General features: G+C 50.8%; 1 protein-coding gene across 3 annotated transcripts in view; it reads right to left on the bottom strand.

The window, feature by feature from the left end:
* Positions 1–350: 350 nt before the first annotated feature.
* The window catches only part of RAP1A (RAP1A, member of RAS oncogene family), a 28,583-nt gene continuing 14,675 nt past the window's right edge, over positions 351–14,258 (bottom strand). For 2 of the 3 annotated variants that reach the window (XM_030965691.1, XM_030965692.1), the window contains exons 3-9: positions 11,299–11,382; positions 9,263–9,331; positions 8,455–8,511; positions 7,450–7,590; positions 4,531–4,674; positions 1,776–1,890; positions 351–1,074 (exon numbers count right to left, since the gene is read on the bottom strand). In XM_030965691.1, the coding sequence (XP_030821551.1) occupies positions 1,804–1,890; positions 4,531–4,674; positions 7,450–7,590; positions 8,455–8,511; positions 9,263–9,331; positions 11,299–11,355 (555 nt within the window). In that variant the 5' untranslated portion in view covers positions 11,356–11,382 and the 3' untranslated portion in view covers positions 351–1,074; positions 1,776–1,803. The remainder of the gene's footprint in view (positions 1,075–1,775; positions 1,891–4,530; positions 4,675–7,449; positions 7,591–8,454; positions 8,512–9,262; positions 9,332–11,298; positions 11,383–14,258) is intronic. The other variant, XM_030965693.1, reaches the window with a different exon arrangement.

The raw sequence follows: 14,258 nt of genomic DNA, 5'->3' as shown, positions 1-14,258 counted from the left end.
AAGTGAAACAGAAAACCTCAGCTGAGCAGGGACCACCAGCCAAAGCCAGGTTTGAAACCAAGGATCATCCTCCAGGGCAGACAGAGCTTGGGATGGAACCAAACTTGTGCACAGCAGAGCCACTGTACAGAGGGAATAGCAGAGGAAATACCTGCAGCAGTGCCACCTGTAAAAGGCCAAGAGGAAACACAGGAGTTGCCTGCTGTCCTTTGGGAGGGCTGCATTACATACAGCACAGGGTATTGGGGGCACCTCAACAAACCCCTGAGCCACCAGGATGGGAGAGGAACTCCCAGAACAGGGAGCAAACCCAAAGGCTGGAAAGGGTAACAAAAACACAGAAACAAAAATGAAAATGTACTAAAATTTAATCATTCATAAAAGCTGTAATTTAATCTGTGACAGTAAAACACAAGAAGCAATATTAGAGTTGGTTTAGTATATTATATATTTTTGCTTTTAAAGCCATAGAAATCAGTTATCCCAGTTTTTTTCCTATAAAAGACCCATTTTTCCAAAGCATTATGCACAAACATTTTTAATTAGAATACAATGGCAGAATGAAAATAATGATATTCTGTAACTTTTAAATATAAAATGAAGTCAATGACTCAAAAAGTTATTTGTTGCAGTGAGTTCAAAGGGAAATTCTGGATAATATATATCTATAGTTATAGATATAAAATATAACAGTGGAACATTTTTAGTGCTTGATGGGGAGAAATTATGATAAAATGGTCAATATGAATTTTAATTATAGTAGCAATCTCTAACATTTGAAATGCATCCATGCCCCTTGGGATAATCATATGCTAGAGTCAATTATATTTATTTTCACATTTGTTAATTGCTATTGCAAAGGAGGAGGAATATTGGCTTTAATTTCCAAGAGATATACACAGAGCAACTGCTTTTTCCAGGGACTGTGTGCAAACCATTTTAAGATCTAAATTCTTCCCGCAGGATATAAAAAACAGGAGAAGCTTCTTCCGATATGTTACTCATTTCCATAAGGTTCTGAAGTTGGGAATGCTGGCACTTTCCATTTAGGCAACAGTTCTTCATTCCTGCAATCTGGAGAAGTAAAAGAAAATACAAATGGAGATGATGGGGGGACATTTCTTACTCTGCTGGGGCCAGCAGTGACCTCCAAGGCCTGAAAGCCAACGGCCCAGAGGCAGCAGAGGAGCTCCTTTTTCCCAGAACTCTGGGCTGTTCCTAGGCACAGAAAGCAGGAGACTGTGGGAGGGTAACTCTCCAAATGCTGTGTTTTATCAGGGCCAGAGCAGTGCCAGCCAAGTGGGGACATTTCTGTCCCAAACCTGGAGCCGCAGAGCTGCAGTTCCCTTCCAGAGCATGACAGAACAGCTGTGAGCACACAGAGCTCCCTGCCAAGACACACAGGAAACCCCAGCAGCCCCAGCACAGATTATTTACAGCTCTGTCCACTCTTGGTGTGCTTTTTGGTTGGGTTTGTTTTGGGGTTTTTTATGCTTGTTTTGGTTTGGGTTGTTTTATTTTTTCATTTGTGTGCCACTGAACCCCATGTCCCATCCAAAGCCATTTGCAATTGTCCCCAAAGGCCCCAGCATGGGCACAGCAGTGGCAAGAGCAACACCAACATTTCTCAGAGGATGAAAAGGCAGCACAAGCGAGCCCTGGGGCTCAGAAGAAAGCTCCTGCTCAGTCACAGCCCAGGAGCAGCAGCAGAGGGAAGGGCCCTGCTGGCAGCTGCTCTGCTCACCTGGCCCAGGTGGGACTCAGGCCCCTCTTACCTGGCTCAGAGCTGCTGCATGATGGAGCCTAAAGCAGCAGACATGATTTCTTTTTAGGCTTCTTCTTTTCCACTGGTGTTTTTCTATTTATCTGTCTGACCAGGTCATAAAAGATCTGCAAATGAAAAGCACAAGCTGAAAAACCCAAGCGATAAAACACGAGCTGTCAGAACTGAGGCAGGCCGGGGAGCTGACAACTCTGTCCTGGTGGCTGCAGTTATGTAAATTCAATTAAACTGCTTGGATTTATTACATGTTCCTCAAGCACCTGCTTATGAAGGAAGAAACCCAAAGCTCCCATCAGAACACAAGGGAGCTGGAAACTCAGTTTATCAGCACCAAAGCCTTCAGAGGAGCAGGAGCTTTGGAAAAGTGGGAGAAAATTGGGATTTACATGGGGTTTTTAAGACAGGCAGAGCATCCTCAAGGATCAGCGGCCCAGGGCACTCCCTGCAGGGAGGGGACAGCCCTGTCCCTGTCCCTGTCCCTGTCCCCGGGCTGGCCCTGCCACCAGGGCCTCCTGCAGCTGCACAGCCTGCTGAGAGCTGGGAGCTGTTTTCCCAGCAAGACTCAGCCCATTTATAGCAAAATGAGCTTTGCAAAAATGCTTGGAGCGGGGTCACAGCATTGAGGAGAAATATTTCAACCTTCAGAGGGCTCCACCCTTGTCCTTGTTTATTTTTTCCCCTTCCTGGAGTGGCTGACAGCTCACAAATTCTTGTTGATTCCAAAGAAATTCACAAGACAAAGAAGCAGTTTGTAACACACTGTAACAACTGAAATTTGAGAGTTTCCTTTCTCATAAATTAGATTATTTAGGTGCTGGTAGTGACTGTGAGTACAGCCATCTGCAACAAGGTTTCAGGAATGCCACCATCCCTAAAAAGAGTCAGCGTGCTGCAAGAGCATCTCAGAGGTCACCAGAAGGTCACCCGGATTAAAAACTTATTATCTGAAAGGTTTGGTTCACATGCAGCAAATGCATGTAGGAAGTTATCACTCTTCACCTAGATTTTAACAAATTTAGAAACTCCAAAAGTAGTGAGAAAGCAAGAACAAAGCCCAGAGGAATGCAAGTGCCTCCCCAGCGCAGGAGGCAGCAGGACAGAGTCCCAGTGCACTGAGCTGCTTCTTTCACAGTTCCTCTCTTGGATTCCCTCAGCTTTCGTACTTCTCACAGCTGGGCAATATCAGCTGGCAGGAAAGCAGGACACGAAGATCACGAGGAGAGCAGGAACTCATCCTCCAGACAAGCACATTCTCCTCCCTGCTGTGACCTCCTGGGGGCCGCACACCCAGCAGGGACAGGCAGGATCCCCCCTGAGGGCTGGGGTGGCACCCCAGGACCCCCTGGCCACGGGGGGAGGCCTGAGCAGGGTCAGTGTGCCCCCCAAGTGTGGGAATGCTCACAGCCCTGGCTCTGGCACCTCCCTGGGCATCTGCTGGAGGCTGAGCTGCTCCTTGCTGCATCCCAGCCACACACAAATCCCTGCGGGCAGCAGCCTGGCTGGCTCAGCTCTGCTGCTCCTGAGCCCTCGGCCAGGCCAATCCCAGGAGCTGCAGTTCTGTTCCTGGGGCTGCCAGCCCATCCTGAGCCCTCATCCCAGCCCCAGAGCTGCAGTTCTCAGTTCCTGGGGCTGCCAGCCCATCCTGAGCCCTCATCCCAGCCCCAGAGCTGCAGTTCTGTTCCTGGGGCTCCCAGCCCATCCTGAGCCCTCAGCCAGGCCCATCCCAGCCCCAGAGCTGCAGTTCTCAGTTCCTGGGGCTCCCAGCCCATCCTGAGCCCTCATCCCAGCCCCAGAGCTGCAGTTCTCAGTTCCTGGGGCTCCCCTCCCTCCCAGCCCACCCTGCTGGCTGCCAGGCCAGCTGGGCCCAGGCCAAGTTCCTGCTGCTCCTGCTGATCCCACAGCCCTGAACGGTCCCAGTTATCAGCTGGAACCAGCCCAGCCCTGCTGCACGAGGTCACCTCAGCCTTTGTGCCTGCAGACTCGGCCTCTGGCACAGGCAGATAGCCCCAGCACAGAACAAAACCTGGTGCCTGATGTGGAGCAGAGCTGCCCCAGGCAGCCCACGGCCCCCGGCAGCAGCAGCAGGAGCACCCAGAGCAGAGGGGCCTCAGTTAAACTCAGGGAACTGCTCAGGTCTGGGTCTGGGCATGGTTTCAGCAAGCTGGGGCTTACAGGGGCTGTGATGAGGCACCTGCAGCCAGAAATGCAAATATTCCAAAATCAACAGCCAACCCCACACAAGGCAAGGAGCACAACGGGGCATCACCCACACTGGGAATGGCAGCAGTTCTTGCGGCAAACATTCTCTCCAGATAAAGCTTATCTAAGCTGAAAGTCACCCAGCTCAGGGCCCTCTGCTGCTCATGGCCCCTGGGAGAGGCTGTAACACACCAGCCTGGGGAGGGACCCTGGCTGTGCAGAGAAAAGGGAGCCCATCCCTGGGCCAGACACAGAGTGCCTGCCACGCTGCATGCCTGCCACCCTGCATGGCTGCCACGCTGCATGCCTGCCACGCTGCATGGCTGCCACGCTGCATGGCTGCCACGCTGCATGCCTGCCACGCTGCATGCCTGCCACGCTGCATGGCTGGGATGCTGCATGGCTGCCACGCTGCATGGCTGGCACGCTGCATGGCTGCCACCCTGCATGGTTCCCTTCCCCAGCCCACCCTGGAATGCCCAGCTCAGACACACAGGGTTCAAAATGCCATGTTCATGCTGGGAACACACACAACAGGAGGTGCTCACCTCATTTACGTTGATTTTCGACTTTGCAGATGATTCTAGAAAGGCACAGTTACACCACTGTCGTGCTAAGTTCTGCCCCTGCTCTTTGCCCACGACTCGTTCTTCCTCCAGGTCACATTTATTGCCAACCAGGATCATGGGAACCTGGGGAGGAGCAACAGGGGGAGAAATCCATCAGCAAGGTCATGTGCAGGGAGCTCTGTGCTGCTGCGGCTCTCGGGATGAGCAGGGAAATGCAGGGGGGGAAATGCAGGGGGGAAATGCAGAATGGGAAATGCAGGATGGGAAATGCAGCAGGGGAAATGCAGGATGGGAAATGCAGGATGGGAAATGCAGCAGGGGAAATGCAGGATGGGTAATGCAGGGGGGGAAATGCAGGGGGGGAAATGCAGAATGGGAAATGCAGCAGGGGAAATGCAGCAGGGGAAATGCAGCAGGGGAAATGCAGCAGGGGAAATGCAGCAGGGGAAATGCAGGGGGGGAAATGCAGGGGGGGAAATGCAGGATGGGAAATGCAGCAGGGGAAATGCAGGATGGGAAATGCAGGGGGAAATGCAGGATGGGAAATGCAGCAGGGGAAATGCAGGATGGGAAATGCAGCAGGAGAAATGCAGGATGGGAAATGCAGAATGGGAAATGCAGGATGGGAAATGCAGGATGGGAAATGCAGGATGGGAAATGCAGGATGGGAAATGCAGGATGGGAAATGCAGGATGGGAAATGCAGGATGAACTATGAGCCCAATAAAAACCAGGAGACAATGGTGAAGTGGCTCTGCCCCTCTGCAGTGCCTGGCACAGCTGTGGCCCTCCCAGGTGTCCCCAACAGGCACAGAAGGAGGTGTCCCAGGCCAGTCTGGACAGGCTTGGAGCTCCCTGGGGCACTGGAGCTGTCCCTGCCCATGGAGGAGCTCTGAGGACCTTTCCAACCCACAAGCAAGGGAACAAACCGCCAAGATCTCTCCTAGCAGCCCAGGTGCCCTGCAGGTGCCAGGAGCTGCCCCAGCGCTGGCACAGCTGCAGCTCTGGCTGGCACGGCGGGGAGCAGGGCAGCACAGGAGGGCAGTGCCACAGCCCAGCACCATTTCCTGCTTCCTCACACCCAGGGGAAGCAGAACAACCCCCAAGAGCTGCTGATCAGGGAGTGCACCCGCTCCATTTCCTCCAACATTTCATTCTGTGAGCAGAAACCCAGTCCTGTCCAGCTGGGCAATAAATCACTACCCCGTTCATCTGGTGATTTACAACACACTGTGTGTTTTTAATCTGCTTCAGTGTTAATATTTGTGGTCTCTTCCTGACACAACTACACTCAAGATTAATTTTTCTCCTTAAAACTCCCAGCCATACCCATTAGAGAATGATCATATTTTTATTTTTGAGACATAAATTTTCCTTATTACATCAGGAACCTGAAGCCACAGTACAGATGAAGCAAATGCAGAAAAAGCTCATTTGAAATCAGATCTCCAGGCTCTATCAGCTTAGACAGAGCTGTAAATATCCTGTTCTTTAGAGTTTTCTAGACAGTTAAGAGAAAATTTCTCATACTGAAACATGAAAATGTGTTATGAACATGTTCAGCAAAAAACCAAAGTGTATGAAGATGCGAAATAATAGGGCAAAAAGTGATACTGAGATGAGTAAGCACTACAGGTTTGAAGACATGAAACTGTGTAAGATTATTGCAGAGGTCTTAATGGTTTATCCAAAAATGGAGTTTGGTGAGCAACTACCTTTGATCATTTGCTGTTAGGTGTAGGAGATTGGAATTTAAACTCTTCCAGATACAGATAATGTAATGATTGATGTACTGGGACTTTAGACATGTTCTGGTGTGAAAGACAGAAAGGAGAACATTTCCTAACTCAGGAAAATGCAGCTTAAACGTTCAAGAGGTTCTCAAGCTTGGCGTCAACAGGAACACACACAGCAAATAAACGCATTTTACCCATGCCCTCAGCTCCTGAGGCCCAAGGGAAAGCGGCAGTGTCTGCTGGGGATGAACCTGCCCAGCTCAGGGCACAAATTCCCCTGTGAGCCAGCCAAGCCCAGCTCAGGCTCCTGCAGCAGGGATTCACCCCACAGTAATCCCTGCCCCAAGGAAAAGCAGTTTTGCACCAACAAAAGCAGTTTTGCACCAATAAAAAGCAGTTTTGCACCAACAAAAGCAGTTTTGCACCAATAAAAGCTCAGCTTGTTAAAGCAAGGAGGGCCCAGGGCCACTGCAGCCAGGGAACAGCACAGGACCACGAGCCAGGGGACAGAGCCACCCTCACCTGAGCCTGGCACATCTTCTGTCACACCCCAAACCCCCCACAGCTGATCTGTCCTTACTTTAAAAGAGCTCCAAACACCCAAAACAGCCCAAGGCTCTGTCAGGCCCCTGATGGTTTCGCTCACGCACTGTGTGACCTCCTTGGGGGACAGATTTTGCCACAGCTTTGAACTTCCCTTTCCCACCTCTGGAACCAGCCCTGCCAGTCCCCAGTGCCAGAGAGCTGCAGAGCTACTGGGAACATCCTCACCACGACTGACTGCCCCTGGGAACATCCTCACCACGACTGCCCCTAACTCTGAGGGAAATGAAGCACAGCTAAAGCACAGAGAAAGAAAATTGCAAATCCTGGAAAGGAGTTTAAAGGAGAAAAAGTGAAGTCATGCTGCTTTCAATCAACTCCCAGCATTCCAAAAGACTGTGGCTTCCAGGACACGGGAAAATCAGATTTTGGGATGCCCCTTAGCAGGTGCTGTGCCTCAAACACCACCACTGAAAGCTGCAAGGCTCTGAAAACTCCCTCAGCACTCCCCAAGGAGATCCTCTGAAAGAAGCTTTGTATGTAAACACCCAGGCTGTGGTGGTTTGGGAGCAAAGCTCCTTAAGCACTTGCAGAAGGGAACCCAACCATGTTCTACTCACATCCTCAGTGTCCTTCACCCGTAGGATCTGTTCCCGCAGGTCCTGGAGGTCGTTGAACGTGGACTGTGCTGTGATAGAATATACTAGTGCAAACCCCTGCCCATTCTTCATGTACAGGTCCCTCATGGCTGTGAATTGCTCCTGCAAGCAAACGTTTTTTACAGGAATTAGCTGGAGAATGCAGCTAATGAGCAGTTCCAAAGGAATACTCCCATTGTACTGCAGACAAGAATGCAGTGCCACAGATGGATTTACATATTTACTGCTCACAGAAACCCACTGGAGCATGGAAATTGAATAAAAGCATTAACACTCTCTTTCCCTTTGGTTTGGGTTTGTTTCGGGTTTTGGTTTTTTTTCCCTTAATAAAGGGTTTCTTGGAAAAATGGGGAAAAGCTGAAGAGCAGCAATAAAACCATGTCTGCATGGTTTTACTGACTGAAATGCCAGAACAGGCTGGACAGTGCCAGCTCAGAGCCCCAGCAGGGCCAGGACTTTTACCAGACCCACCAGCAACAATTCCTGCCCCTGCTGCTGAGGATTTCCAGGGCTTTCTCACTAAAACCAACCTCCAGGGAGCACCAGGTGCCTGGGACGTGCTGCCAGCCCCCCAGCGATGGTTTGTTGGGCAGGGCTGTGCCAGCTGCGGGTGACACTGGAGGGACAGCAGGGCAGTGCCAGGGCAGCTCTGCTGGTGGCACCTGCTGGGGAGCAGCCCCTTGGCTGGCACTGCCTGCAGCCTCTGGCCCTGTGGCCACTGGCAAATTCATGATTCAAACCCTCCCAGAGCAGAAAGCTGACACGGGCACGGCACAGGAGGCACCAGCCCCTGTGTGCCAGCACTGGGGAGAGCTCACCAGGCACTGGCACCCACCTCACTGCTGAGGTTGTCTAACAAAATCCTGCTTTTAAATGGCTGCAGCTGATTTACCGCCTTTGCCTGGGCAGGATTTCTGCTCTTAAGGAAGGAGCTGCACAGCAATGAGATAAAGAAATGGCACTTACTGTCCCTGCTGTGTCGAGGATCTCCAGCATACACTGCTGACAGTCTACTTCCACTTGCTGGGGAAAGAGGGAACAAAAGCTCAGAATGAAGGCTCTGCAGTGGGACAGGCAAGAGGAGTCTCAGCTCCTGCTGCACCTCTGCACAAAGGGCTCTCAGCAAGGAGCACCTGCATCCCCAGGGCTGAGCAGCTCTGCTCTTAGAGGATTAACCATGCCCCAAGCCAGGCATCTGGGTCAGCTCACATGCTCCAGGACTCCCTTCATTAGCAAGGCTTAAATGAGCAGCTCACTGTAAACATCTCAACTTAAGTGAGATTGGAAATATCTCGACTTAATCCACTCCTGCAAATCAAAGCACCTTAAAACTTGAATTTTTCTTTGCTGCCCGGAGAGAAGGGAGTAAGGAAGAGAAGAAAATGCAAAATATTTCAGGATCCTCAGAATGAGACTTTGCACATCTTCCACTCTCTGAGAAATGTCTTGGCTCTAACCAGGGTAATTCCAGGAAAGTCAAGTAAATTTAACAGCAGAACTCACGGCACAATTTAATTTAATTATCACAGGCACAAATGTCACAAGTTTTTAGTGTATGTTTTGGTGCCTTTAATGTGCTGACACTTCTGCTAATCCGTGGAACAATGGCTCACTTGACATCCATGCAGGGAAGAAAGCAGCTCTGTGCCTGGATTATGTAACAGCTCAGGGACCCTGCAAGGACTTCTGCCCAGCAGCTCCAGCCCTGCACCCAAAGCAGCCCCAGGAATTCCCTCTGTGAGACTTGGAAGAAATAAAAACCATGGTGCTTTACCTTTCTGTATGAATCTTCTATTGTTGGGTCATATTTCTCAACAAAAATTCCCTGAACGAACTGTACAGTCTGGGGAGGAAGGGAAGAAAAAAATCCCAAGTGAGCTGAACACAACCAGAAACATTCACCAAAGAGCACTTCAGGAAAAAGTAACAGCAGTAAATGTGCTTTTAAAAGTCAATAGTGAGGACCAGAGAAAAAGACATACAATTTCTATTTTGAAAATAAAATTGCCCTGAGTGTGACAATCTGACTGACACGTGACACTCTTGATCTCTGGTGGACTTTATCTTCACCTATTATAGGTGAAAAGAAAGGCCCTGGGAGAAGCTGCAGATCTGGGGGTGGTTTTGGGTTCTGTGTAGATCCAAGACTTTTGGAAGTTTCCTCTGTTTGGGGGGTGCAGCCCAGCTTTAGTTTCCAGCTCTCTGCAGAGCTCTGCACCGCTGGGCACCCTTGTAAATTGTGTCACTCTGCCCCTCCAGAAGAGTTCTAGCCTCAGCAATGGGATAAAAGTGCTGTGCAGGAAACAAAGGTTGCTGAACAACTGTGGCTTTGTAACTGTGAGGGGTTTCTGCCACTCCATCACTGCCACCAGAAGCAGCATCAGCCCTGGGCTGGCACAGAACAGTTAAAGCAAGGAGGATCTGCAGTGGAACAGCCCCAGTTTGCCACTGCACCCAGGGCACACAGGGCTGGACAGGAACACCAGGCTCTTTGTTGCACAGGTCAGTCCGTGCACTTGGGAGAATGAAATTTAAAGTGACCCCAAGATTATCTTAAATCCCACCTTGTAACCTCTCCTCACTAATGCTTGTAAATAAGTACACAGACTCTGTGAAAGCTAAATATTATCCACTCCTAGCTGCTAATTGGCAATTACTGTGTGCTGCTATAAAAATAATGGATCATGAATTACCAAATTCATGCATTTGAATTACCAAATATGCTGACTTAGCACCCAGCCTGTCAAAAAGAATTTCACTTTTGTTTACCAGACTATTTGGGTATTTGCATTTCAGCTGTTCAAAAGGTCAGGGATGGTGCTGACTCAGACTTCACATCACAGAGAAGTATGTCAGATGCTGAGTAATTTTTATTTACAGCATACTACTAAGTGCCCCACTTCACCCAGTGAGTCTTTCAGTGCCACATAAGAAAATTAAGATAATCAGGGAAGTGCTGGTGGAAAAAGCAATACAGATTGCTTACACTGCTGTGGAGGAACAGAGCTTGTAAAAAAATTACACCTTGTAAACACCTTGTAGTGATTAGGATGGGATTGCTGGAAGAGTGCATAAATTTGATATACGAGTGAGTAATCTCTCCTCCTGTTCACTGGCATTCTGCAGGTGATTCACCAGGATTGTCACCTGGCTGTGCAGCAGAATAAACAACGAGGCAGGACATGAAAGCTGCTCAGCCATTATCATGCCTGTGACAAGGAACACTGCAGCTCCTTGTTGCAGATAACTCACACTTGACCAGTTCTTTGCCTCTCTGCTGGAGAGAGCTGCTTGACTGGTGAGTGATAAATGGGTGACAGGAGTGTCTCTCTCAGTGCTTCGCTATCAGCTCTGCTGTGTAAAGCTCTCCTCGGGAGCAGGACAAGCACTCCAGGAGAGCAAAGTGCTGCTCCTCCCTCTCTGCAGGGGCTGTGGATGCTGCTCTGAGCCAGCTGCTGACTCAGGATGGAAAACCCAGAGCCCTGCAGGTGTGCAGGGCTGAAGCCCAGCTCTGGGACTGATCCTGTGATGGACTGCAGCCAGATTCCTCCTGCTGTGCCACTGCCCTCGGGCCTGCAACGCTCACTGATACTCAGCTGTGCACAGCACCCGTGCAGGAGGCAGACATGACACGCTAATTAGCAGCAATTAATCACCTCTCCTGAACCATGACACAGCTCCCCAGCACTGGCACAGTGGCTAGTGAAGTCCTGGCACATTACAGAAGTGACCCCAGAGCAGCAGCGCCCTGGTGTGCCGGGAGCCAGGCAGCTGCAGGGCTGCGAGGGCTCAGGGCTGCCCCAGACTCACCAGAGCAGACTTGCCCACACCTCCTGAACCAAGGACCACCAGCTTGTACTCACGCATGGTGTGGGCTGTTCAGAGAGCAGCGACCTGCAGGGCACAGAAAGGGCAGAGTTAGAGCACAGAGCTGGGAGCTGCCCTGAAAGCAGCAGCACCCTGCACCAGTCGTCCTGAGAGTGGGAATGCCTTCGCTGCCTTTACTGCCAGCTTGGGCTTCATTTTCCTCAGCATTCAGGCTGAGAAGGCCACGCTGACAGCCCCAGGTCAGGGGAAATGGCCACAGCTGGGTCCTGCAGTGCCAGAGAGGAAGAGGATGGACAGCAGGGGACAAAGACGGGGGCTGTGCCGGGCACCACGAGCTGCCACTGCCCGTCCTCTGCTTCCTCAGCATTTCGTGGCACCAACCCGAGCACGGGACAGGAAAATCAGACCAGAAAGAAGCAAGTCAAGAGGTTTCCTTCTCCCCTCCACCCCCAGCAGGGAGGGATTTAGGTCAGTGTTTTCTCTCTGGAAAAGGTCAGGCCCAGCACACGGCTGCCAAGGCAGAGCTCTCTGCTCGCCCAGCACACACTCTGCCTTTTTATGGAAATCTCCCAACTCCCTCAACTCACTACGCAGCAGCAGCAGCAGCAAATTCTCTGCTCCTCGAGATTCCCCGACAAATAAGGCAAATGACAAAGGCAGTGATAAACACTGGCCAGAGTGTTTACAGAGCAGGCAGGCCGGGCTGTCCCTGCAGCAAACAATGAGCTCAGCACCGAGCCCCTTCCGCAGGGCTGTGCTTCCTTCCCAAGTAAGGCTGCACACACACACACACAGCAGGCTGGGAGCCCGGGCAGCCCCCACGCCCAGGCACCTCCAACCAGCCCTGCCACGGGATTGCGGGCTCCCACATACAGCCCTGGCAAAGGAAAACGCCCTCCGAGGGCTTTGGGAGAGAAATGCACCAGGAGGCTGTGAAGAACAGCGGTGTATTTTGTGTTTTCAGCTGTGCTATGTGGACAACTCCCTGCCAATCTGTCTGGTGTGATCACTGAGTCGGGGCAGGGTCTCTTCTGCCACTGGGACTCCCAAGGGGAAGATGTAAAACAGAGCCCAGAGGAGCCCCGTGTGTGCTGCTCACCCACCCCCAGCCTGAGCTGAACTGGGACCAACAGCAGCTGGGGACCCTCCCCAGACACCCCCCCAGCCTGTCCCACGGGCTGAGTGTCACCCAGGTACGGGTTTGAACAAAAACTCAAACATCCCACGGGCAGCTGGAGAGGGACACAGCTTTCTGTGATCAGTTTAGCACAACTTCAAACTCATTTGAAGGCAGAATAACAGAAGGAAAGGACTTGCCTGTGCTGAGGCTCTGCAGTCACACAGCCAAGGGAAGCTGCCCTTCCTTCCCCAAGCCTTGGACAGGGAGCAAGGCTCAAGCAATCAGCGCAGCCCCTCGTTTTAGGCACCTGGAGGAGGCTTTTCTCCAACTCCTGAAGCCCATGTGAGCTGCAGTTGCCTAACTGCAAACTGTGAAACCAACTCAGACTGAAAGGGATTTTCCAGAATCTGCCCAAAGGCAGAGCAGGCATGGCTGTGCACTCCAGGACACTGACAACAGCTCTGGCTGAATTCTGGGAACTGTAAGCTCTTCTGCTTGACCATTTCCCTCAGAAGTGACATTCACTTCCTTTCTTTCTAAAATTGTGATTTTGAATGGGAACTAGAGGGGAATTCCAATTAACAATTCTTTCCCCCTTGATCCCTAGAAATTAAAAGCTGATGCATTTTTTATAAAGCATAAATGAAACGTATTGATCCAGTTTGTCTTCATTTCCCTACAGTCCCACAGCCAGTTCCACCACAGAAAACCCAGAAAGCAATCTAGCTAAGGGTTAAATTTAGCTGTGAACTATTTCACTTCTTATTTATAGTAGAAAATACTTGTGGGAAAGTTTAAGCTGGGAGCAGTACAAGACTAACTTCTCATTTCTTCTCTACAGTATTTGCTGATTTTTTTTCAGGTGCAACAGGAAACCAAGATCCTGAAAGGCACGAGCCTTATTACTGTAAACCCCACATGCCTTAATTATCTTGTAGCTCTTTCACAAGTATGTTAATGTTATCTGTTTATACAACATGAATAGAGTGCTCAAGAAATTACTATGCTGCATCCCAGCCAACTTTTCATTTGGCAACTGCTGAAGCCCACCTAAATACAGTCAGACACAGCAGCATTCATTTCCATCCAGAGCTCTCTGTAGCAGTCACATGCTGTGAAGGAACAGCTCCATTTCCAAATGGAATTGGACTATGGCTGTTAAGTGTTCTTTAGAGTCAGGAGAAGAGTATGATCACTAAAGAGTGCAGAAAAATTAACTGTAAACGTTGTGAAACTGGTCACATTAGTTCAGAATGCTGTAGTGCAAAAATAAAGCAAAAGCTGAGTGTGTCTCCTTGCTCCCTTGGCCAGGCACAGCCCCTGAGCTGCAGCAGGACAAGAGGGGCACAGAGCTCGAGTCCCCCAGCAGGACAAGAGGGGCACAGAGCTCGAGTCCCACCCCAGCAGGACAAGAGGGGCACAGAGCATGAGTCCCCCAGCAGGACAAGAGGGGCACAGAGCTCGAGTCCCTCAGCAGGACAAGAGGGGCACAGAGCTCGAGTCCCACCCCAGCCCTGCCCTGAGCTGCAGCCCCTGTGCCACTCCATGATTCCCCAAACCACCTGCATCACCTGCAGGGCAATAAATCACAGGGTTCTGCATCTGTCATCACCAAAAAGCTCTGCTCCTGATCCACCAGAATCCAGCTGTGCTCTGCGTTCTTTAACAGCAGCATCTCTGCTGCTGCTGCTGCCACCAACAGTGCCCAGGCAGGGACAGACAGGGACTCTCAGCCAGGCACAGCAGCAGCCCCAGCTGCCGCAGAAAAGGGAAGGGCTGTGCCCTGGAGCAGACAGAGGTGAAGAGCTGCAGCTGTTTGTGT

Source organism: Camarhynchus parvulus, chromosome 26 (assembly GCF_901933205.1).
Source record: "Camarhynchus parvulus chromosome 26, STF_HiC, whole genome shotgun sequence".
NCBI lineage: Eukaryota > Metazoa > Chordata > Aves > Passeriformes > Thraupidae > Camarhynchus > Camarhynchus parvulus.
Note: the sequence above shows the minus strand (reverse complement) of the source record. Positions and strands in the feature narration are given on the sequence as shown.